Here is a 22929-nt window from a genome sequence, read left to right on the forward strand (position 1 = left end):
CCTTCTCGACCATGGTCTCACATCGCCTTAGACTTCATTACCGGTCTGCCTTTGTCTGCGGGGAAGACTGTGAGAGCCGCCAATAAACGCAGGATTAAGAGTCCAAGGTATTGTTGCGGCCAGAGAGTGTGGCTTTCCACTCGCAACCTTCCTCTTACGACAGCTTCTCGTAAGTTGACTCCGCGGTTCATTGGTCCGTTCCGTGTCTCCCAGGTCGTCAATCCTGTCGCTGTGCGACTGCTTCTTCCGCGACATCTTCGTCGCGTCCATCCTGTCTTCCATGTCTCCTGTGTTAAGCCCTTTCTTCGCACCCCCGTTCGTCTTCCCTCCCCCCTCCCGTCCTTGTCGAGAGCGCACCTATTTACAAGGTACATAAGATCATGGACATGCGTTCTCGGGGACGGGGTCACCAATACTTAGTGGATTGGGAGGGTTACGGTCCTGAGGAGAGGAGTTGGGTTCCGTCTCGGGACGTGCTGGACCGTTCACTCATCGATGATTTCCTCCGTTGCCGCCAGGATTCCTCCTCGAGTGCGCCAGGAGGCGCTCGGTGAGTGGGGGGGTACTGTCATGTTTGTCATTTATTATCATGTCTTGTCCCTGTGCTCCCCATTCTGTTCGTTTCCCTCTGCTGGTCTTATTGGGTTCTTTCCCTCCTTCTATCCCTCTCTCTCCCCCTCCCTCTCTCACTCTCTCGCTCTCTCTTCTCTCTATCGTTCCGTTCCTGCTCCCAGCTGTTCCTATTCCCCTAATCATCATTTAGTCTTCCCACACCTGTTCCCGATACTTTCCCCTGATTAGAGTCCCTATTTATTCCTTTGTGTTCCGTTCCTGTCCCGTCGGTTCCTTGTTTTGTATTCACCATGCTGTGATTGTGTTTCGCCCTGTCCTGTCGTGTTTTTTGCCTTCATCAGATGCTGCGTGTGAGCAGGTGTCTCTGTCTACTACGGCCTGCGCCTACCCGAAGCGACCTGCAGTCTGTGGCCGCTTCTCCAGTTATTCCCCTCTACAGACTAGAGGATTTCTGTTATTCCCTGTTTGGACTTAAATAAACTCTGTTTCTGTTAAGTCGCTTTTGGGTCCTCTTTCACCTGCATGACAAACGTTGTAAATACAACCCATGTCTATGTTTCTTTATCTTCCCTTTTGTACTTGAACTATTTGCACACAATGACATTTGAAATGTCTTTATTCTTTTGAAACTTTCGTGAGTGTAATGTTTACTGATCATTTTTATTGCTAATTTCACTTTTGTTTATTATCTACTTCACTTTCTTTGTCAATGTTAACATGTTTCCCATGCCAATAAAGCCCTTAATAAATTGAGGGAGAGGGAGAACGAGAGGAGAGGGTTGGGTGGAGAGAAGGAGATCAGCGAGAGGCTGGGGGACTGGATGGATGGATGATGATGATGACATAAAAAGTAATGACAGAGAGGGGAAGGGTTAATGTGCTGGTGACTGACTGGTGGCCAAAGAAAATTAGGATGCGGGAGGAGAGAGAGAGCAGAATCTGAAGGAGATGGACAAGCGAGGAGATACACTGGATGAAGTGGAGGAGAGGGCTGGAGAGAAAGAGCAAGAGAAGAGGAAAGGAGAGGACGATAAGAGGAAGATGAGAGAAAGAGCAAGAGGAGGGGGAAGGAAAGAAAGAGCAAGAGGAGAGTACGAAAAATCAATTAAAATGTATGCACTCACTACTGTAAGTCGCTCTGGATAAGAGCATCTGATAAATGACTAAAATGTAAGAGGGGAGGAGTAGAGGGTTAACAAGAATGAAGACAAGGAAGTCAACAGTCTTGAGCATAAATTGAAGGGAATTAAAATAAACAAATACGGCACATGAGGAGAGGAGTCTCTGGATCTTACTCTGATCAAACATGGGTGGGTTATCATTGACGTCACTGAGGGTGATGTTAACCACTGTGGTTCCGGCCAGACCCCCTAGCTGGCCTCCCATGTCCTTGGCCTGGATGATGACAGAATAGTTCTCCCTGACCTCGCGGTCCATGCCCGCCAGAGACACACGCACCACACCTGGGGGACAGAGAGAAACATGGGAGAGGGGGGAGGGGGGGGGGGGGGGGGACAAGAGGAAAGAGAGTGGGGGGGACAAGAGGAACGAGAGGTCACAATTAGAAACAGTGTGGGAGGGTCAGCAGTGCAGTCGTCAGGCAGATTAGGGATGTGTCTTGGACAGTAACTCAAATGGTCTCCTTTTGCCAATGTACTTTTTTTGGACCAGAGCCCTAAGTGCACTATGGAGGAAATAGGGTGCCATTTGGGATGCACAGGTGTCTTCATTGATTTGCTAGTTGTTACCATTGGCAGCCACAGGAGGGCATTCTTAACCAAGTTGATACATTTAAAATCTGTTGTTTTACGCTCAGCCTGTATGTTTGTATGTGTGTACTTCTGGGAGGACCAAACGTCAGTGCCTCAGCTCTTTGCCAAAACATGACAATCTACTAATATAACTAAAACACAAATGTTGTAATTGCTATTGTTAATGTAGTTTCAATTATTATTTTTTCTAAATTCCCCTGTGCTCACATACCAGTCTTAGGCTCTACAGAGAAGTATGGCTGTCCCTGTAGGATGCTGTAGACCACCCTGGCACTGTTACCATACGTAGGGTCATCTGCATCTGTGGCTGTCATCTGAATCACCTCAGTGCCTAGGAAAGGAAGGAGGGAGGGAGGAGAAGAAGAGAGTGACATGGTGAGTAATGTTATTTCCACACAATTGGAATGACTCAATCCATTTGTATGGTTATTTCAACAAGGCCTGTTTAAAAAAATGGCCTGTCCATCTACATAAAACTTCAATGTTGGCGAATGGTATAGGCTATAAAGGCAACTGTGTCTGTACCTGCACTCACTGGTGGATTTATAAATATTGTATCCCACAAGTGCAGTGTCTAAGCAGAGACATCATTTTGATGGCATAATGATGATATTGCAGAGCCATCAATACCTTTCCTATTATGCTCACAAACTGAAACATCCTGAAACATCTCCTTACCACCATACACTACATAAATATACTGCTGTGATTAACCACAACAGCGTTTATGGAGAGAATTTTAAACCTAGTTTGCTAACTGAATGAATGGGTGAATGGAAAGTTCAGAAGCAGCAGCACAATGTCCAGCTACGGTACACACTCTCCAGTTTGGTCTGAAATGGCCCTGGTCAAAAGTTGTGCACTATGTAGGGAATCGGGTACCATTTTGGATGCACACTATGGCTACGTCCCAATTGTCCACAGTTCTTCCAAAGTGTGCACTTGCACACTTCCTGTCATCGATTTTTTTAAATGGGTGTAATCATTGGCTTGAGGGAGTTTTCTACTATTTTAAAATCGATGCGAGACAGAGTGCAAGTGCACACTTTCGGAGAAGAATAGGGGCTTTGTCTCTGACCACCACAATCTCCCTTGACTCACCGATGGTTGACATCTCAGGTATGGTGGCCTGGTAGGGCCCTTCCAGGAACTTTGGTTCATTATCATTGATGTCCTGGATTTTGACGATAAACTCAGACTCAGGCTCCAGGGGTCGGTCTGTTTGTCTGTTCCAGGCCTGGGCTCGCAGAAGGTACTGGGCCTGCACCTCACGGTCCAGCCTCTTGATAGCATGGATGTCACCTGTACTGTCGTCAATGGTGAAGGTGGTGCCCGCACCATCGCCTGACAGGATGTACTTGATGGAGCCGTCCCCTAGATCCATGTCTGAGTGGAGCTGTGAGGGTCACAGGTCAGAGGTTAGGAGTCGACAGCTTAGGAGCCAGAAATCCTATAATATAATACTAATACTAAAATAGTAATACTGTATATGCCATTAAGCAGACGCTTTTATCCAAAGCAACGTACAGTCATGTGTGCATACATTTTACACATGGTTGGCCCTAGCAAGAATCAAATCCACAATTCTGGCATTGAATGCACCATGCTCATGTTCTATATGTAATTGTATGTTATTGGAGGCACACTTTTTCTCCATCCCTAGCAAACACAGCTAATTAATCAAATTGCATTCTGAACTGAAGAACATGATTAGGTGATTATTGGAGTCAGGTGTGTTAGCTGGGGCTGGGGTAAAACTGTGACACCAATCAGGCCCCCAAGGACTGGAATTGCCCACCCCTGTGTTAGAATATACTTTATAGTAATTTAGGTGTTTGGGCTTGATTTAGCATGGCGTTTACATTTATTGGGACTATTTGATTAGTGGCGTTATAGTAACATGCTAACTCAATCAAGCACAGTTCAAGTACAGTACTTGAAAGTATTCCGGATACTGAATTCTACCCAGGTCTTGTCTGGTCCATTAGAGGTCAAGGACCACTGTATACATGGTCATTATAATGCTGTTTCTCTGGGCTCTCCCCTGTGCACGTCCCAAATGCACCAAGCATCAACAGGCTCACCAGGCTGCTATTTGACCCACAATAGTCTTCTGATTACACAATTTGCGTTCCAAATGCATAGGGTGTCTATGGGCCCTGTTCAAAAGTAATGCACTATATAGGGAATAGGGTGCAATCTGAGATAGAACAATATTATTAGGTACAGTTTTAATCACAGTTGGTTGGTCATCAGAAGAAGAACAGTAATCATGTCCAGCTCTCCTGATCAGTGGTGCTAGTGGTTCTTATGGGAGCTACAGACATATCCCAAATGGACCCATAGGGCTTTGGTCAAAAGTAGTGCACTACATAGGGAATAGATTGCCAAAGACCATTGTTGGTCTCTTAGTGCAAATACCAGCCTGTTGAGCCTATTGATGCAATCACAACCCCAATCTGTACACACACAGCCACATACACAGCTCAGCATGCACACCACACAAACGGCTACCGCCCGCTAACATTATAATAGCACTTTATTTTCAAGATAATAAGTTAATCCTTTTACCTCCGGCTGATGAAATATCACAAACTTAATATTATGTTTTACACTACCCTTATGGGAAAAAAAACACATTTGGCATGTGATGAAAACACATTTGGCAGAACAAAAAAAAATGTTTTAAACGCACACGTAGCCTACATATCAATGCATACACACAAACTATCTAGGTCAAATAGGGAGGGAATTGTGATGTGAGGTGTTGCTTCATCAGTTTTTTTTAAACAAAGTTTGCTGTTTATTTGAGCAATTAGGGCTCTATATAAGGGCTCTATATAAAACTGTATGCTTTCCTGGATTTGTTCTGGATTTAGGGACTGTGAAAAGACCCCTGGTGGCATGTCTGGTGGGATAAGTGTGTGTGTCAGAGCTGTGTGTAAGTTGACTATGCAAACAATTTGGTATTTTCAACACATTAATGTTTCTTATAAAAGAAGAAGCGATGCAGTCAGTCTCTCCTCAACTCTTAGCAAAGGGAGAATGGCTTGCATAGTATTTATATCAGCACTCTGATTACAATGAAGAGCAGAATGTGCCTCTCTGTTCTGGGTCAGCTGCAGCTTAACTAGGTCTTTTCTTGCAGCACTGGACCACACGACTGGACAATAATCAAGATTAGACAAAACTAAAGCCTACAGAACTTGCTTTTTGGAGTGTGGTGTCAAAAAAGCAGAGCATCTCTTTATTATGGCCAGACCTCTCCCCATCTTTACAATCATTTAATCTATACGTTTTGACCATGACAGTTTACAACATAAGCTAATGCCAAGTAATTTAGTCCATTTGTTTGTTCAACAGCCACACCATTCATTACCAGATTCAGCTGAGGTCTAGATTTTAAGGAATGATTTGTACCAAATACAATGTTCTTAGTTTTAGAGATGTTCAGGACCAGTTTATTACTGGCCACCAATTCCAAACAGAATGCAACTCTTTGTTAAAGATTTTAGTGACTTCATTAGCTGTGGTGGCTGTTGCGTATATATGGTTGAATCATCAGCATACATGGACACACATGCTTTGTTCAATGCCAGTGGCAGGTCATTGGTAAAAATAGAAAAGAGTAGAGGGCCTAGAGAGCAGCCCTGTGGTACACCACACTTTACATGTTTGACTATAGAGAAGCTTCCCTTAAAGAAAACCCTTTGAATTCTATTTGATAGATAACTCTGAATCCATGATATGGCAGATGTTGAAAAACCACAACACATGTTTTTTCAACAACAGGTTATGGTCACTAATATCAAAGGCTGCACTGAAATCTAACAGTACAGCTCCCACAATCTTCTATTTGAACCTAGGTCAAGAGACGACACACACACACACACACACACACACACACACACACACACACACACACACACACACACACACACACACACACACACACACACACACACACACACACACACACACACACACACACACACACACACACACACACACACACACACACACACACACACACACACACATGGTTAGTATAGATTCTCAATAAGCACCCTGCTTTACCCTTATTGGCCCTGGTCAAAAGTAGTGCACTATGTAGGAATAGGGTGCAATTTGGGACAGACTGAATATCATTCCGACTTCACTGAATCAGTGACATTTCACTACTTCACTTTACAAGGTGGTGGTTCAAAAAAGTCTGTCAAAAAAAAAAAATGGACAGTTCCACCATCTACACTTAACCCCTAGCTATACACCTTTAACACGGAGATGGTCTTCTCTGCCCCAGATACTCATCCACACTCTAACTCTCCATACAATACACAGTGGGGAAGAGGTTGTATCCAAAATGGCACCCTATTCCATACATAGTGCTCTACTTTTGACCACAGCCCTATGGGCCTTAGCCAAAAGTAGTGCACTTTATAGGTAATAGGATGACATTTGGGATGCAGACACAAAGATCATTGGCAAAAAAGGATACTTTGACCACTCAGGTGTTAAAGTGGCTTGAACACTTGATCAATGATGATAGACCCTGTGGTCGTCAGAGGTAGCGTTCAGCCGACAGCGACGATATTGATTGAAAAGTTGAGAGCTGTCATCGAACAGTTCAATAATAATGACGGTGGACATTTAGCAAATGCTTTAATCGAAAGTGACATGCAGTTCACACATATTCTCTTTGTGTGTGTGTGTGTGTGTGTGTGTGTGTGTGTGTGTGTGTGTGTGTGTGTGTGTGTGTGTGTGTGTGTGTGTGTGTGTGTGTGTGTGTGTGTGTGTGTGTGTGTGTGTGTGTGTGTGTGTGTGTGTGTGTGTGTGTGTGTGTGTGTGTTGACTTGCCTTTCCTATGTACAGTGGCTCCAGTCCAGTGTACTCCTCCAGCACAAAGAACTGGTTCCATACCCAGCCTCGCTTCACCCTCCTCAGCAGCCCTGCTCCACTCTCCTCTTCTGTCTTGGCTCTATCCATACGGCCCTGGGCCTCAGACAACAGGGCCAGCAAGGCCAGACCTATGCTGAGTAGGAGGGTGTAGACAGGCCTACCACCCCCAGGATGGTGGTGATGTCGATCTCCCATGATGGATACTCAAAAGCAAATCAAATAAATTTGTTTTCAAAATGAGGTTTTGTCTTTTCTTTGGTGATACGATGATCCACTGATGACAGGCCTTTGTTTCTTGTGTCTTTCTTGTATCTTCAAATGGCTACGTTCTCATTTTCCTGCTTTGTGGAAAGTGAAAAAAAGAAAAGAAAAGAGAGAAAGATGAGTTTCAAATCCTCCAAATGTAGATGTCATTATTGGACACTGACACTATCGTCCTTGGCCTATAAGCTCCTTCTCTGTTTCCTTATTTATTTCTTTCCTTCACTGAAACTATTGAGGAAAGTATGGCTGGATTAAAGGATGGAAGGATGTAGAGATGACACTGATCCCAGTCTACTGTGTAGAAACACAGATTAATCTGCTTCTCTCTTCTGTCCTTTGTTGAATGATAATGAACCCTCTGTGTGTGTCTGTTTTTTGTGTGTGTGTTTGTGTGCACATGCATGCGTGAGTGTCCGTCCATGTGTGTTTGTGTGTGTTAGAAATAGATAGCTGCATTAAAACTCAATGAGTGGGGCCTCACACTGCGTTCTAAATACATGTAGAGGAGGAGAGGGGAGAGACGGGGAAATGATGGGAGAGAGACGGGGGAGAGGTTACTCCTCTTGGGGCTGAGGGTTAGTCTGAGAGGAGCCACGCATGATACCTTCTTGAGCCCTAAGTCCCTGTGCTCTTTCTCCCTTTCACACTCTCCCATTTACTGTTGTGCTTAGGAAACAGAAACCATTTTCAAAACTCCTTTCCTCAACCCCCCCCCCATCTTTCTTTTTCCTTTCTTTCTGTGTTGGTGCCTCACCTTCCCTTTTCAGCTTCTATAGGAACAGTGGTAACTTCTCTAATTTCTCTCTTGCTAACAGTCTCTCAGTGTGTATTTGCTTTCCTCACTCTCGCTCTCTACCCTCTCCCTTCTTTCCCTCTCTTTTAGAAAAAAAGGTGCCATCTAGAACCTAAAATGGTTATTCAGCTGTCCCCATCAGATAACCCTTTCCACAGAAGGTTCTACATGGAACCCAAAAAGTTTCTATCTGAAACGAAAAACAGTTACCCAATGGGGACAGCCGAATAACTCATTTGGAACCCTTTTTTCTGAGAGTGCTGTTTCTCCCGGCATCTCTCTCTCCCTCTCCCCCAATCTCCCCTGCTTCCTCTCCCCTCTCCTCCTTTCTTTCCTCTCTTCCCCTGGCTGTTGTAAAAGAGTTGAGATTTGCACTGTTCCTCATCTGTTAAGGTGCCACCAACCTCCTGAAACTACAAGCTACACGCTGCTGCCTAACAGGACAACAAACAACTAGTGGTGCTTCGGTGCTTTCCACTGAGGGTGTGTAGAGTTCTGCAAGATGTTTTGTATCCACCATTTGGAATAGACTTGATAACTTATTTTTATAATTTACTTTTTTTTTTTGCACTCGGACAGCCCACATTAACCCGAAAAAACAAAGTCAATTGTTACTTTATGGTGCTGTAGATTAAAATAAAAAATTCTATTGATTTCAAGTATTGTTTTACATTTAATCAATGTATTTTTTCTACTCAAACTGTGCCTTTATGACACTCGCTTGATTTTCTTTCCTTTTATCAGTGAGCTGGTCACATCTGTTTGCCTCCACCACAATCTATTCCCGCTCTTTAATTAACAAGCTGCACGGGGGAAAAACTGATAGATCTATGGTGAAAAGGGGGGAAAGAGAAAAGAGAAAAGGGAAGAAAAGAATGCTAGCAGGGGGCGTGGAGAGAGAAATGGAAAGTAGGGGGCAAGAAAGAGAGAATAGAGAAAGAGAGACTGTGTTGAGCTCTATTATATTGTGTAAGAGAGAGAGCTCATTGTGCCATAGTGGACACTCTTGGAATCTCCAAACACAGTTAATCATTATTGAAGAGTCACAAAAAGACTGGTGGCTATAGGGAAGGGTGCTGGGCGGGGTGCTTTTGCTATAAAGGCCCTGACAGGAGGGGATATCTGGCTCCTAGCCCCCCTGGCCCTTCAACTCAGGGGATCTGTCCCAAATGTCCCCCAATTCACTATGGGCCCTGGTCAAAAGTAATGTAATTGATTTGGAATGGGGTGCCATTTGGGACACAGCCAACCTGGGACTCAAAGCCCCACGAGGGCCCCTGATAGGCTGGGTGAGCCATGACCTCCATGGGCCCCTCTTGGTCTCTGCTCTATTCTGTCTGTATTCTGTCTCCATTATTTCCATTCAAGTGGCCCTGTTGTTCATTATGAAGTCAAATTAGCACCTCGCAAAAATCTCCACACACCCCTTCACCTCCCCAGCCCCCTTCTCCGTCAAAGGTCAGGACTTGCACCCGTTACATTCGGCCTCTATTTTGTTGTGTCTAATGAGGTGACATGCTACATAATTGTGCTGGCTCAACACTCCACACATCTCCCTCAGACTAATCTGATGGCTTTTCACTTATTAAAGAAAAAAGAAAAAGCAGCTGTTCTTGCTGCTCCTGCCTTTACGACCTGTCATACAAGTTTCCCCCTATCCTGAGCAGAGGAATGAAGGGAGGGAGGGAGGGAGGGAGGGATGGAGGGGGAGGGTTGAGGAGGCATCAGATGTGAAAGCTTTACCAAACATAAGAAGAGAGAGGGTATTTTCCCACCACAATTACATATTCTACGGAAATGGTAAAAGCCACTTTAACTTTCAAGGAGAACTGAGAGATGTAGAATCATGTTGTACGGTCTGTGTGCGTGTAAGTTTATAAGTGTGTAAATCAAGCAGGGGTTGTAACAATCAACAGCAGTAGTTGCTGCTGTTGGCAATTGAAGGACCGTATTGTTGAGTCATCAAAATCTCAGTCAGTCTGTCAGCATTACACCTTATTCCCTATATAGTGCACTACCCTGATCAAAAGTATTTCACTTTGTAAGGAATAGTGTGCCATTTGGGATGCAGATTTAGCTTGTCAGCATGACCGTGAACTACTATTTGGTGACAAAATACCTTTAAAAGATGTTTGTCGCTGACCACCAATTTTATTTTTTCCTTCCCTTAGGCCAACTACAGAAAATTACCCTAGTTTCCCCAGTTGGAATTCCAACTAACAATCAAAAACCCTCTGACTTTAGTCACTCAGACTCTGTGAATGCAGCCTGACTTAAGTGCTCTGCTGCAGATCGTATGAAAAGGATTTATGCAATTTTACAAGTCAATCTCGTATGATTGTGGCCTACTTCCTATCGATAGAGCACTTCCCTCTCAAGAGCAGGGGTGTACTTGTCCAAAACAGACTTATACACTCTGCTTTTGAACCATCAACAACTTTTCAACACATCAACAATGCACATTTTGAAGAGATAAATTCAGACTTTCTCCAAACTTTGTGTGTGGTAACAACAGTGTGGTCAACAACATAACTGTCACACAGATACAGTGTAACTTCATGTGTGGCGCGACAGTGTTGATGTCACGTCTAATTCTGCTCCTCCCCTACGGCAGCGTGCGTCGTCGCCGGAATACTAACCACCAGTCCTGGCACTCAACATTACGAGGAGCCGCGCGTCAGAGGGGTGGGGGGTGTACTGTCATGTCTGCTCCTACCCTCAGGCACAAGACATCTCCGGAATACTAATCACCGGTTCTGGAACTCATCATTACGCGCACCTGGGACTCATTGTTAGGATTCACACCTGGATCTCATTACCTCCCCTTTCTAAGTCCCTTCCTTTTGTTCATTCCTCAGTTGGCACTGCATCAAATCACATCACATGTTATTGGTCACATACACATGGTTAGCAGATGTTAATGTGAGTGTAGTGAAATGCTTGTGCTTCTAGTTCCGACCGTGCAATAATATCTGACAAGTAATCTAACAAATTCCCCAACAACTACCTGATACACACATCTAAAGGGGTGAATGAGAATATGTACATATAAGTACATGGATGAGCGATGGCTGAGTTGCATAGGCAAGGTGCAATAGATAGTATAAAATAATGAATATACATGTGATATGAGTAATGTAAGATTTTGTAAACATTATTAAAGTGGCATTATTTAAACTGGCATTGTTTAAAGTGACTAGTGATTCATTTATTGAAGAGTCCAGTGATTGGGTCTCAATGTAGGCAGCAGCCTCTCTGAGTTAGTGATTCATGTTTAGAAATCTGATGGCCTTGAGATAGAAGCTGTTTTTCAGTCTCTCAGTCCCAGCTTTGATGCACGTGTACTGACCTCACCTTCTGGAATTCTAGCGGTGTGAACAGGCAGTGGTTCAGGTGGTTGTTGTCCTTGATGTTCTTGTTGGTCTTCAGCGTATTGGCCGATGTTGCTCTCTGAGGCTGACCGGAACATATTCCAGTCCACGTGATCAAAACAGTCTTGAAACATGGCTTACGATTGGTCAGACCAGCGTTGAATAGTACTCGTCACTGGTACATCCTGTTTGAGTTTTTGCCTATAAGACGGTACGAGCAAGATGGTCGGATTTGCTGAAGGGAGGGTGGGGGAGGGCTTTGTATGCATCGCTGACCTTAGAGTAGCAGTGGTCGAGTGCATTGTGCAATCAATATGTTGATATAATTTAGGTAGCCTTGTTCTCAAATCTGCTTTGTTAAAATCCCCAGCTACAATAAATGCAGCCTCCGGATGTGTATTTTCCAGTTTACATAGAGTCCAATGAAGTTTCTTGAGGGCCGTCTTGGTGTTTGCTTGAGAGGGAATGTACACAGTTGTGACTATAACTGCCGAGAATTCTCTTGGTAGGTAAAATGGCCGGCATTTGATTGTAAGGAATTCTAGGTTTGGTGAGCAGAAGGACTTGAGACCCTGTATGTTGTTATGATTACACCATGAGTCGTTAATCATAAAGCATACTACACCCCTGCCCTTCCTCTTCCCAGAGAGGTGTTTATTTCTTTCGGCGCGATGCTTGGTGGCTGAACAAATTCTGACAACATATGCCAAGAGAGCCATGTTTCCGTGAAACAGAGAATGTTGCAATCTCTGATGTCTCTCTGGAAGGAAACTCTTGCTCGAATTTTGTCTACCTTGTTGTCAAGGTACTGGACATTGGCGAGTAGTATACGATGTGCACGTCTATGGAGCCTGACCAGGAGGCCGCTCCATCTGCCCCCTCTGCGGCGCTGTTGTTTTGGGTCGGCTACTGGGTTTAGATCCATCGTCCTGGGTTGTGGTCCGAACAGAGGATCCGCTTCGGGAAAGTTGTATTCCTGGTCGTAATGTTGGTAAGTTGATGTTGCTCTTATATCCAATAGTTCTTCCCGGCTGTATGTAATAAGACTTAGGTTTTCCTGGGGTAACAATGTAAGAAATAATACATAAAAAAAACAAAACACTGCAAAGTTTCCTCAGAACTCGAAGCGAGGCGACCATCTCTGTTGACTTCATTTTGTATGAATGTGTTCATGTTACCTCGCTTCTGTTACGCTGTCTTGTTTCATGTTTGTTGTTTTCATTAAACATTTTACCTGCACCTGCTTCTCGACTCACAGCGTCATCGTTACAGTGGAATTGAAGAGATGGGGTCATTCTACCAATTGCTTGCCTTTTGAGTAGTGTAACTTGGTTAAGTTTTTTAAAATTTAATCTAATTTTTACGTTGTCATAAAGAGCACATGTTCAACATGTTTTTGAATCTTAAGAGGTAAAATAAAAAAATGACTAGAGTAAGTGCCTATTAAGTTCCAAGTGTTGACCGTAAAAAGGGTTAAATCAGCCACGTATCCCCTTGTGACAGGGGGAATGGAAGCTTGTTGAGTGCAACAGGGGGGGCAATTGAATGCTAGCTTCACATAAAATTATGAAATTGATGTGTTATCCTCGACCAGCTCAGTTTTCCACTACAAAACACCAGAAAATGTCTAAAAAGCTCACTGCCTTTTATACTAGGGTTTGACTATAAGATGTTTCAATTTTTTTAAATATATATTTAAAAATGAATAGTTCCACCTTATTAAAACAATAGTTCAGTTCACATAACAGGGTTGACCTTAAAATGAGTGACACATGTAAATCAATCACTAATCACATGAAATAAATCATCTGCAGACATTACTTTGTCAAAGCAACACAATATTTAGGGCCTTACAATGGTGGTGAAAACTTACAATGGAGGGTTAAAATCTTCCTAGAAGTCACAGAGGGTGCACAGAGGGACACAGCAAAATGCAGAATTTTGGCACAGCAGGTCTTTATTCATATTAGAAATCAGATTCTTATCATTTTCCACGTGGTCTATAGCAGTGGTTCTTAAATGGATTTGCCTAGGGATCCAAATTGAACCAGGTTGTCTCAGTCGGGACCCAATATTTGCATTGAGAAAAAGAAATAGCAAAATACAATCTGGTAAACTATTTTGAATGCTTTTTCATAGTAAATGTAGCAATTATATGACAAGGTGCAAACATTCCCACCTCTTTCATTAATCAATAATAACATTTTGCCCATATTCTTGATGAAGAATGTTAATAACCTTACTGGTTTGAGACCACAAAATCAACCAAATTTCTGCTGCTAATAGCTCTATATTGAAAATACTGTGAATAAATGAAATCTGACATGACATAATTTACAAATAATTTCATGATAATTTTTACACGCTTTCTACCTGGTTTAAGATTTTGTAAATGTTTTTATTTGTATTTTATTTAAAGGACAATTCCACCCAAAAATTATCTTCTGGTATTTGTTTCTTTCGTCCATTGTTATAGTCCCAAAATGTTTCACATATCAGCAATCACATTTTGAAGATATATAACATTCAAAAAACACGAAATGCAAAATGCAGCATCAAAATGCAAAATATTTCTGTATTTTGATAGTTATATAAAAAAATGTGATTGCTGACATGCAAAACCCCAGTTTGTGCCAAGAAGGGGGGTGTATACTCAGTGTATATTAAAGTGCACTTCATTTAATATAACAGGCTTTTATATCAAAGGTAGGCAAAGGGCATTAATTTCATGTAACAACCTGTATGTAGCAAAATACCTATTGAAGAGATAACGTTTATACTTTCTCCCAACTTTGTGTGTGGCGCGACAGTCTGGTCCTATATACCATGTAGATCCATGTCCTCCAATTCATTAATAAGGCTTGATTTCACAGTGGGCATGTCCGTATCCTCCGTTCACCCCTCTCTAGGAGGACCCTTGGTCCATAAATGGACCAGTTAAAGAGGGAGTCACCGTGAAAGAAGGCCAATTTTGGGCTCCCAACATCGTAAAACCCCTTGTGGGGAACCACAGGAAGATACGTCATGGCTAATTTGTTAACCACAATTGATTTAGCATGGTGGAGAAAGTTGAGGGAGTAGACACTATCGGGGCACTTCATATCTTTGTCCCCAGAGAAGGATGAATGTATGTGGGTTCTTTAGGGCAGCAGGATTAAAAGGTAAAATCCTGGTATGGGAGACCAGATTCCCACCCATGTTAGACTGAAAAAAACACAAGGCATAAACATGGTTGGTTCATGAAAACATATCGTCAACCAAATGAATAAACATAATCCCTCTCCTTCCTGTCTCTATGTGTTCTGGGGGCCACATGTGAGCCTCTTCAATTATAGGATTTCTGTACTCTGAACCCAGTTGTGTGGCTTTGTCTGTCTGCTGCATCAGTGGACTAGCACCCTCAGTGTCATAAGAGGGGCAAAAAAATAATGTTGAATGTTTCACTCCTTTCTGCCTTGTCCTATGCTTTTCTACAACAATATAAAAATGATTTAATTTCTTATTGCACTCTCTCTTTCCATCTCTTTCTCTCTCTCTTTCTCTCTCTCTCTCTCTCTCTCTCTCTCTCTCTCTCTCTCTCTCTCTCTCTCTCTCTCTCTCTCTCTCTCTCTCTCTCTCTGCACGTCCATTGATTCCGAGTGGGGTGGAAACCTTGTCATTTATGGAGAAATTAAATCATACAAACTGGCATTCATTCCGATCACTGGTGCATAGAAATGATGTCATGGAGCATGAGTGTCATCGAGAAAGTTTGCAATCAGAGTCATTTCACCACAAATTAACTGGGTTGAGTCCTAGCTGGGTTGTGTCTCAAAGGCATCCAGTTCCCTGCATAGTGCACTACTTCTGACCATATGGAAAAGGGTGTCATTTAGGACATCGCATGGGATCATCCAGGATCCCTGTGAAGCAGTTGTTAGTTATTATAGAGAAAACACAGCAACACATCAGCATGATGTGCGTCACTCAGTTCCATGAATGAGCATTAATCGTCCGCACTTTTGACACAGATAATAATCACAATATCCTTTGTTCCTCTAGCTGTGTCTGAGCACAGCTGTCAATCCACTGGCGTGTTACCCAGCTTCAATTTACAAGACAGGAGACAGCTTAATGGTTTTGGAGAAGAGTGATAAAAAAAAGACCTCCTTTTCATGTTCGAAAAATGTAAGACTTCACTGTGAGTGAGGAGTGAGGTTTGAATGCTAAACTAAAGTCCCAAAAAGCAGACCTAATAATACAGTGTGTTTGAACTGCCGACAAGGCTAGACGTGTACAGAATGAGCCTATACAGTTTGAACTCCGATTCATATTGAAGTTATACAAGTTTGTACTTTGCCCGAAGCATTCTCACAGACCAAAACTCACTCGTAATACTCTGGTCATCTCTTGACAGCCAAATATCCTGCGGTACAAGACAAGCATTCTTACAGACCGATTCTCTATACTGAAAAACAGGTTACAGCTTCATTTAGCTAGTTTTCCCACACTGGCATCATCTCTGCCAGTCACATTCTTCACAGGTTTCTCTGTCCGTTTCTGAATATTCAAAATATTCAGTCAAACGAAAAACTCTAACACCCAGTCAAGCGTTTAATTGAAATCTCTCATTGATGATCATGTAGAAAAGCATTCTAGCGTGGAGTCAGAATCAATTAAAATTCCACACCTTACCTTCTATTTTTCCTTATTTATTTTTTCTCTGTCCTTTTCAGACAGTTTTTGCTCTTCTTCTCTTATCTGTCTCTTCTTCTTTTCTCTCAAAGCTCACTAAATTCCCCTTGTAAAAGTTGTGGAAGTAACTGCCTGCAGTGCATCAGTTCCCTATAGAGTCACCTTGGGTCCATGCTCCCTCTCAACTATACTGGCTGTCATTCTTTGAAAAGTTTCTACTTCTCTCTCTCCCCCTCTCTCTCTCTCTCTCTCTCTCTCTCTCTCTCTCTCTCTCTCTCTCTCTCTCTCACTCTCTACGCACTCTTCTTCCTCTCTCCCTTTTACTTTCCACTCTCTCTCTCATTCCATCTCCACACTCTCATCCACATTGTCATCCCCCCAGGAGCCAATCAGACTAAAGGACCATTTTCTGCTGTGCACAATCAGGGGTCAGCCCTCTTGATCCATCGTAATCCAGCAATCTGCAACCTGAAGCAGGGGACAGGAATTCTGCAAAGAGCATAGAAAGGGAGGAGAGAGAGAGAGAGCGAGAGAGAGAGAAAGAGAGGAGCAGGGTGAGGGGCGGGGTCTTGTGCCACAAATGCCACTAATTTCATCTTTCTGTATTTGCAAGTGAATGAAGTGCGTTGTGTGTGTGGCGGGGGGAGTGCGCGAGAGAAGGGTGTGCACTCATTCCCTTATTTCCTTGAGCGGTGAAGTGGAAAACAGAGAACGAGGGAGAGAGAGGAAAGGAAGGGGAAGAAGACATTTTTTTTATTCTCTTCCACCCTTATGCATTTTAATGGGAGCATGTCGTACACGGACGGATGGATCTGTACAGGGATTTATAACATTAAAGTTCAAACTTAAAACTACATTATTTATCACTGCAATGCCCAACGAGAGACAAAGCAATTTATTTACCAAATTTGCCTAAAGACTGTAGAAAATTAGATGCATGCCAATACACACAAAGCACATAGCCGGCATTAAACATGGTCACGGAAAATCTGATCCCTGTTTAGAATAGAAAAATTATCATCCGTAAAGAGGGAGGAGCAGGAGGAAAAACCAATGTTTCATTTAAGGCAATCATGAAATTAATATGGTAAAGTTGAGTGTTTTTGACAAGGTCCCAAATTGCATCCTATTCCCTACAAAGTATATCAAAAGTAATGCACTATATAGGGAATAGGATGCCATTTGGGATAAAATCTTTGTGCATGATTTTTCTTCCTTACTTCTTTCCACTAAATAAACTAGGAGAGAGAACATTGCAGGAATTATTCAACCATGCTTAGATAGTAAATTAAAATATATTAGAGGAAGGCAGTGTGACATGGTGTCGGTTTTGTTTCATTACATTTTGCAAGCACTCTGGGTTTGTGAAATGTGCTATACCAAATAAAATGCTTTATCATTAATATTTCATTAGTAGACTATCATTATGTGACCAGTGGCTCTTTTTTATCAACTGTTCCAAGCTATTTTGATATTGTAAAAGTGATATAACTACAGTACTCCAAACATAACCCATATTCCCCTTGTGCACTGCAAGTCATATTTCTTTCCTTCTCTCGTGACATCTTTTCTCTGAGAACAGAAAGCTCTTTTTTCCTCTCCAAGCCTTTCCAGCCTCTCATCTTCCTGACAGAGTAATTCAGTCTGTTGTATGGTACAGAAAACACAGATGACGGCTGTTGTCGTCCCCCACAGCACATATGGACAAAAGGTTACTCTCTCCATCAAGTTCAATATGTTTTTTTTCTCCTTCCCTCCTTCTCCTCTCTTGTCCCTTTCAATATGTCTCTTTCTCATTTGCCAGCCCATTCTTCTTTTCCCTGTGTCCCCGACCTCTTTTCTTCTCTGAAGACCTGACTGGTTAGTGCTTCAGCCAATCTGTCAGACAAAGCTTGACTGAGCCCCCAGAAAAGACAGGGGGTCTCGGCCCTTCTCGGTCCCTCTCGTTCCCGCTTTGTCAGGGCGGGGTGCAAATCGGGGGAGAGGGGCGGGGTTTGACAGGGTGACATTCCACCTCATTGAGCAGCGCTTTCCATCACACTGGCAGCCCGGGAGATTGTAATTGACAGAACAAATTGAACGTATGGTCTTATCGAAGAGAAGGACTCTTTTTTTATATTTTCAGTCTTCTAGGGGTGGAGGAAGAAAGCCCCCAGAGGGGGTCCACCACAATAGTCATAGATACAGCATAGAAATTGGATTCAGTTGTGTTCTGGTTGTTCTGCTAATCTGGACATAGGTCTGGTGAAAGCCCGAACCACTGCTTTTAATCAGGGCAAGGTGACCGGAAACATGACCGAATACAAACAGTGTAACTATTCCCTCCGCAAGGCAATCAAACAAGCTAAGCATCAGTATAGAGACAAAGTAGAATCTCAATTCAACGGCTCAGACACAAGAGGTATGTGGCAGGGTCTACAGTCAATCACGGATTACAAAAAGAAAACCAGCCCAGTCACGGACCAGGATGTCTTGCTCCCAGGGAGACTAAATAACTTTTTTGCCCGCTTTGAGGACAATACAGTGCCACTGACACGGACCGAAACTAAAACATGCAGACTCTCCTTCACTGCAGCCGATGTGAGGAAAACATTTAAACGTGTCAACCCTCGCAAGGCTGCAGGCACAGACAGCATCCCCAGCTGCGCCCTCAGAGCATGCGCAGACCAGCTGGCTGGTGTGTTTACGGACATATTCAATCAATCCCTATCCCAGTCTGTTGTTCCCACATGCTTCAAGAGGGCCACCATTGTTCCTGTTCCCAAGAAAGCTAAGGTAGAGACTAGTCAAGGACCATATCACCTTCACCCTACATGACACCCTAGACCCACTCCAATTTGCTTACCGCCCAAATAGGTCCACAGACGATGCAATCTCAACCACACTGCACACTGCCCTAACCCATTTGGACAAGAGGAATACCTATGTGAGAATGCTGTTCATCGACTACAGCTCGGCATTTAACACCATAGTGCCCTCCAAGCTCATCATCAAGCTCGAGAACCTGTGTCTCGACCCCGCCCTGTGCAACTGGGTACTGGACTTCCTGAAGGGCCGCCCCCAGGTGGTGAGGGTAGGCAACAACATTTCCACCCCGCTGATCCTCAACACTGGGGCCCCACAAGGGTGCGTTCTGAGCCCTCTCCTGTACTCCCTGTTCACCCACGACTGCGTGGCCACGCACGCCTCCAACTCAATCATCAAGTTTGCGGACGACACAACAGTGGTAGGCTTGATTACCAACAACGACGAGACGGCCTACAGGGAGGAGGTGAGGGCCCTCGGGAGTGTGGTGTCAGGAAAATAACCTCACACTCAACGTCAACAAAACTAAGGAGATGATTGGTAACAGCAGAGGGAACACCCCCCTATCCACATTGATGGAACAGTAGTGGTGAGGGTAGTAAGTTTTAATTTCCTCGGCGTACACATCACAGACAAACTGAATTGGTCCACCCACACAGACAGCATCGTGAAGAAGGTGCGGCAGCACCTCTTCAACCTCAGGAGGCTGAAGAAATTTGGCTTGTCACCAAAAGCACTCACAAACTTCTACAGATGCACAATCAAGAGCATCCTGTCGGGCTGTACACCGCCTGGTACGGCAACTGCTCCGCCCACAACCGTAAGGCTCTCCAGAGGGTAGTGAGGTCTGAACAACGCATCACCGGGGGAAAACTACCTGCCCTCCAGGACACCTACACCACCCGATGTCACAGGAAGACCATAAAGATCATCAAGGACAGCAACCACCCGAGCCACTGCCTGTTCACCCCGCTATCATCCAGAAGGCGAGGTCAGTACAGGTGCATCAAAGCTGGGACCGAGAGACTGAAAAACAGCTTCTATCTCAAGGCCATCAGACTGTTAAACAGCCACCACTAACATTGAGTGGCTGCTGCCAACACACTGACTCAACTCCAGCCACTTTAATAATGGGAATTGATGGGAAATTATGTAAAATATATCACTAGCCACTTTAAACAATGTTACCTAATATAATGTTTACATACCCTACATTATTAATCTCATATGTATATGTATATACTGTACTCTATATCATCTACTGCATCTTTATGTAATACATATATCACTAGCCACTTTAACTATGCCACTTTGTTTACATACTCATCTCATATGTATATACTGCACTCAATTCCATCTACTGTATCTTGCCTATGCCGCTCTGTACCATCACTCACTCGTAGATCTTTATGTACATATTCTTATCCCCTTACACTTGTGTCTATAAGGTAGTAGTTTTGGAATTGTTAGCTGGATTACTTGTTGGTTATTACTGCATTGTCGGAACTAGAATTGACATTTACATTTAAGTCATTTAGCAGACGCTCTTATCCAGAGCGACTTACAAATTGGTGCATTCACCTTATGACATCCAGTGGAACAGTCACTTTACAATAGTGCATCTAAATCTTAAAGGGGGGGGGGGTGAGAAGGCTTACTTATCCTATCCTAGGTATTCCTTAAAGAGGTGGAGTTTCAGGTGTCTCCGGAAGGTGGTGATTGACTCCGCTGTCCTGGCGTCGTGAGGGAGTTTGTTCCACCATTGGGGGGCCAGGGCAGCGAACAGTTTTGACTGGGCTGAGCGGGAGCTGTACTTCCTCAGTGGTAGGGAGGCGAGCAGGCCAGAGGTGGATGAACGCAGTGCCCTTGTTTGGGTGTAGGGCCTGATCAGAGCCTGGAGGTACTGAGGTGCCGTTCCCCTCACAGCTCCGTAGGCAAGCACCATGGTCTTGTAGCGGATGCGAGCTTCAACTGGAAGCCAGTGGAGAGAGCGGAGGAGCGTGGTGACGTGAGCACAAGCATTTCGCTACACTCGCATTAACATCTGCTAACCATGTGTATTTGACAAATAACATTTGATTTGATTTGATTTGGTGTGATATGCATAATGTAATAGAGACATGGTGTGTTGTAAAGCTTCCAGGATAAAATCCACCCCTTCTAACGAGTTATCGATTGGCCAAAAGGGAGGAAGCAACAACAACTTGTCCCCATCACCTGGTAGTTACATTAACAAATTGGTCATGAAACAGTAGAACTGCAAGAGAGAAAGACATCAGAAAAAAATAAAAGAGGTAGAGAGAGAGAAAATCCTCCATGTCGCCTGACTGAGATGAGAGACGAAAGAAAGGAGGAGATACTTGTTTTTCTGCCCAAAATTAAAAGTGGCACAGACTACAAAAAGTAGACTACAAAGTGATCCCTCATGTCTTTGAGGTGCTCAGATAAAGCTTAGCATGTCTTCCTCCATGCATACTGTAGATAAAAACAAAGGGAAATTATGAGAGGACGTGGTGACTCCGAGCACGGCAGATCAGATTTATGTGTCGATATATGAAAGTGGAGTAGAGTTGTGTACAGCATGGTCATTTCCAATGTACCAGATATAAATACTACCTGGTTGTGTCCCAAATGATACCCTAGCCATATACATTGGCTTGCGGATGTATTCACCCCCCTTGGCATTTTTCCTATTTTGTTGCCTTACAACCTGGGAAAAAAACAAAAAAAACTAAAATGGATTTTGGGGGGGGTTTGTTTCATTTGATTTACACAACATGCCTACCACTTTCTGTAGCTCAGTTGGTAGAGCATGGCGCTTGTAACGCCAGGGTAGTGGGTTCGATCCCCGGGACCACCCATACGTAGAATGTATGCACACATGACTGTAAGTCGCTTTGGATAAAAGCGTCTGCTAAATGGCATATATTATTATTATTATTATTTATATTACTTTGAAGACCCCAAATATGTTTTATTGTGAAATAAACAATAAATAAGACAAAAGAACAGAAATGGAACGTGCATAACTATTAAAAAAAAACCCTCCCCCCATCCCAGATGGTGTAGAACCACCTTCTGGGATGTTTTCCCATTCTTCAATGCAAAACTGCTCCAGCTTCTTCAAGTTTGATGGGTTCAGCAATCTTTATGTCATACCACAGGTTCTCAATTGGATGGAGGTCAGGGCTTTGACTAGGCCATTCCAAGACATGTGTAGTATCTGGGATCTACATCTGTTTATATTAGTTACTGTGCTGTTACTAAGCAGTAATGCATTACGGCAGTGTTACGTTACTACACCTAATAGGAAATGCACATGCGCACTGGAATGCCGCGAACTGTAGAGCACGAGGGGTTTTTGACTAAACGACAACTAACTGTACTCCCGTCTCCTGCCTGGTCATTTCTCCACAACACAAATATTACAACATGTAAATGTTTCCAGTAAACCACTAAAGTGTTGCTTTAGCAGTATGCTTAGAGTCATTGTCCTGCTGGAAGGTGAACCTCCGTCCCAGTCTCAAATCTCTGGAAGACTGAAACAGGGTTCCCTCAAAAATGTCCCTGTATTTAGCACCATCCCTCATATCTTCAATTCTGACCAGTTTCCCAGTCCCTGCCGATGAAACACTTCCCACAGCATGATGCTGCCACCATCATGCCTCACTGTGGGGATGATATTCATGGGGTGATGGAAGTTGTTGGGTTTGCACCAGACATAGCGTTTTCCGTTTTTCCTTTATGACCAAAAAGCTACATTTTAGTGTCATCTAAC

At 43.5% G+C, this 22929-nt stretch overlaps 1 protein-coding gene across 3 annotated transcripts in view; it reads right to left on the minus strand.

Annotated features, from left to right (window-relative positions):
- LOC123991120 (cadherin-20-like) overlaps positions 1-22929 on the minus strand; it is a 186886-nt gene that overhangs the window by 25809 nt on the left and 138148 nt on the right. The window contains exons 1-5 of one of the 3 annotated variants that reach the window (XM_046292342.1): positions 16347-16861; positions 7203-7582; positions 3447-3741; positions 2557-2676; positions 1869-2036 (exon numbers count right to left, since the gene is read on the minus strand). In XM_046292342.1, coding sequence (XP_046148298.1) covers positions 1869-2036; positions 2557-2676; positions 3447-3741; positions 7203-7439 — 820 coding nt within the window. In that variant the 5' untranslated portion in view covers positions 7440-7582; positions 16347-16861. Of the gene's footprint in view, positions 1-1868; positions 2037-2556; positions 2677-3446; positions 3742-7202; positions 7586-16346; positions 16862-22929 lie in introns of those variants that run through there. The other 2 variants (XM_046292343.1, XM_046292345.1) reach the window with 2 other exon arrangements.

This window comes from Oncorhynchus gorbuscha, linkage group LG12, assembly GCF_021184085.1.
Source record: "Oncorhynchus gorbuscha isolate QuinsamMale2020 ecotype Even-year linkage group LG12, OgorEven_v1.0, whole genome shotgun sequence".
In the NCBI taxonomy this organism is placed as follows: Eukaryota; Metazoa; Chordata; class Actinopteri; order Salmoniformes; family Salmonidae; genus Oncorhynchus; species Oncorhynchus gorbuscha.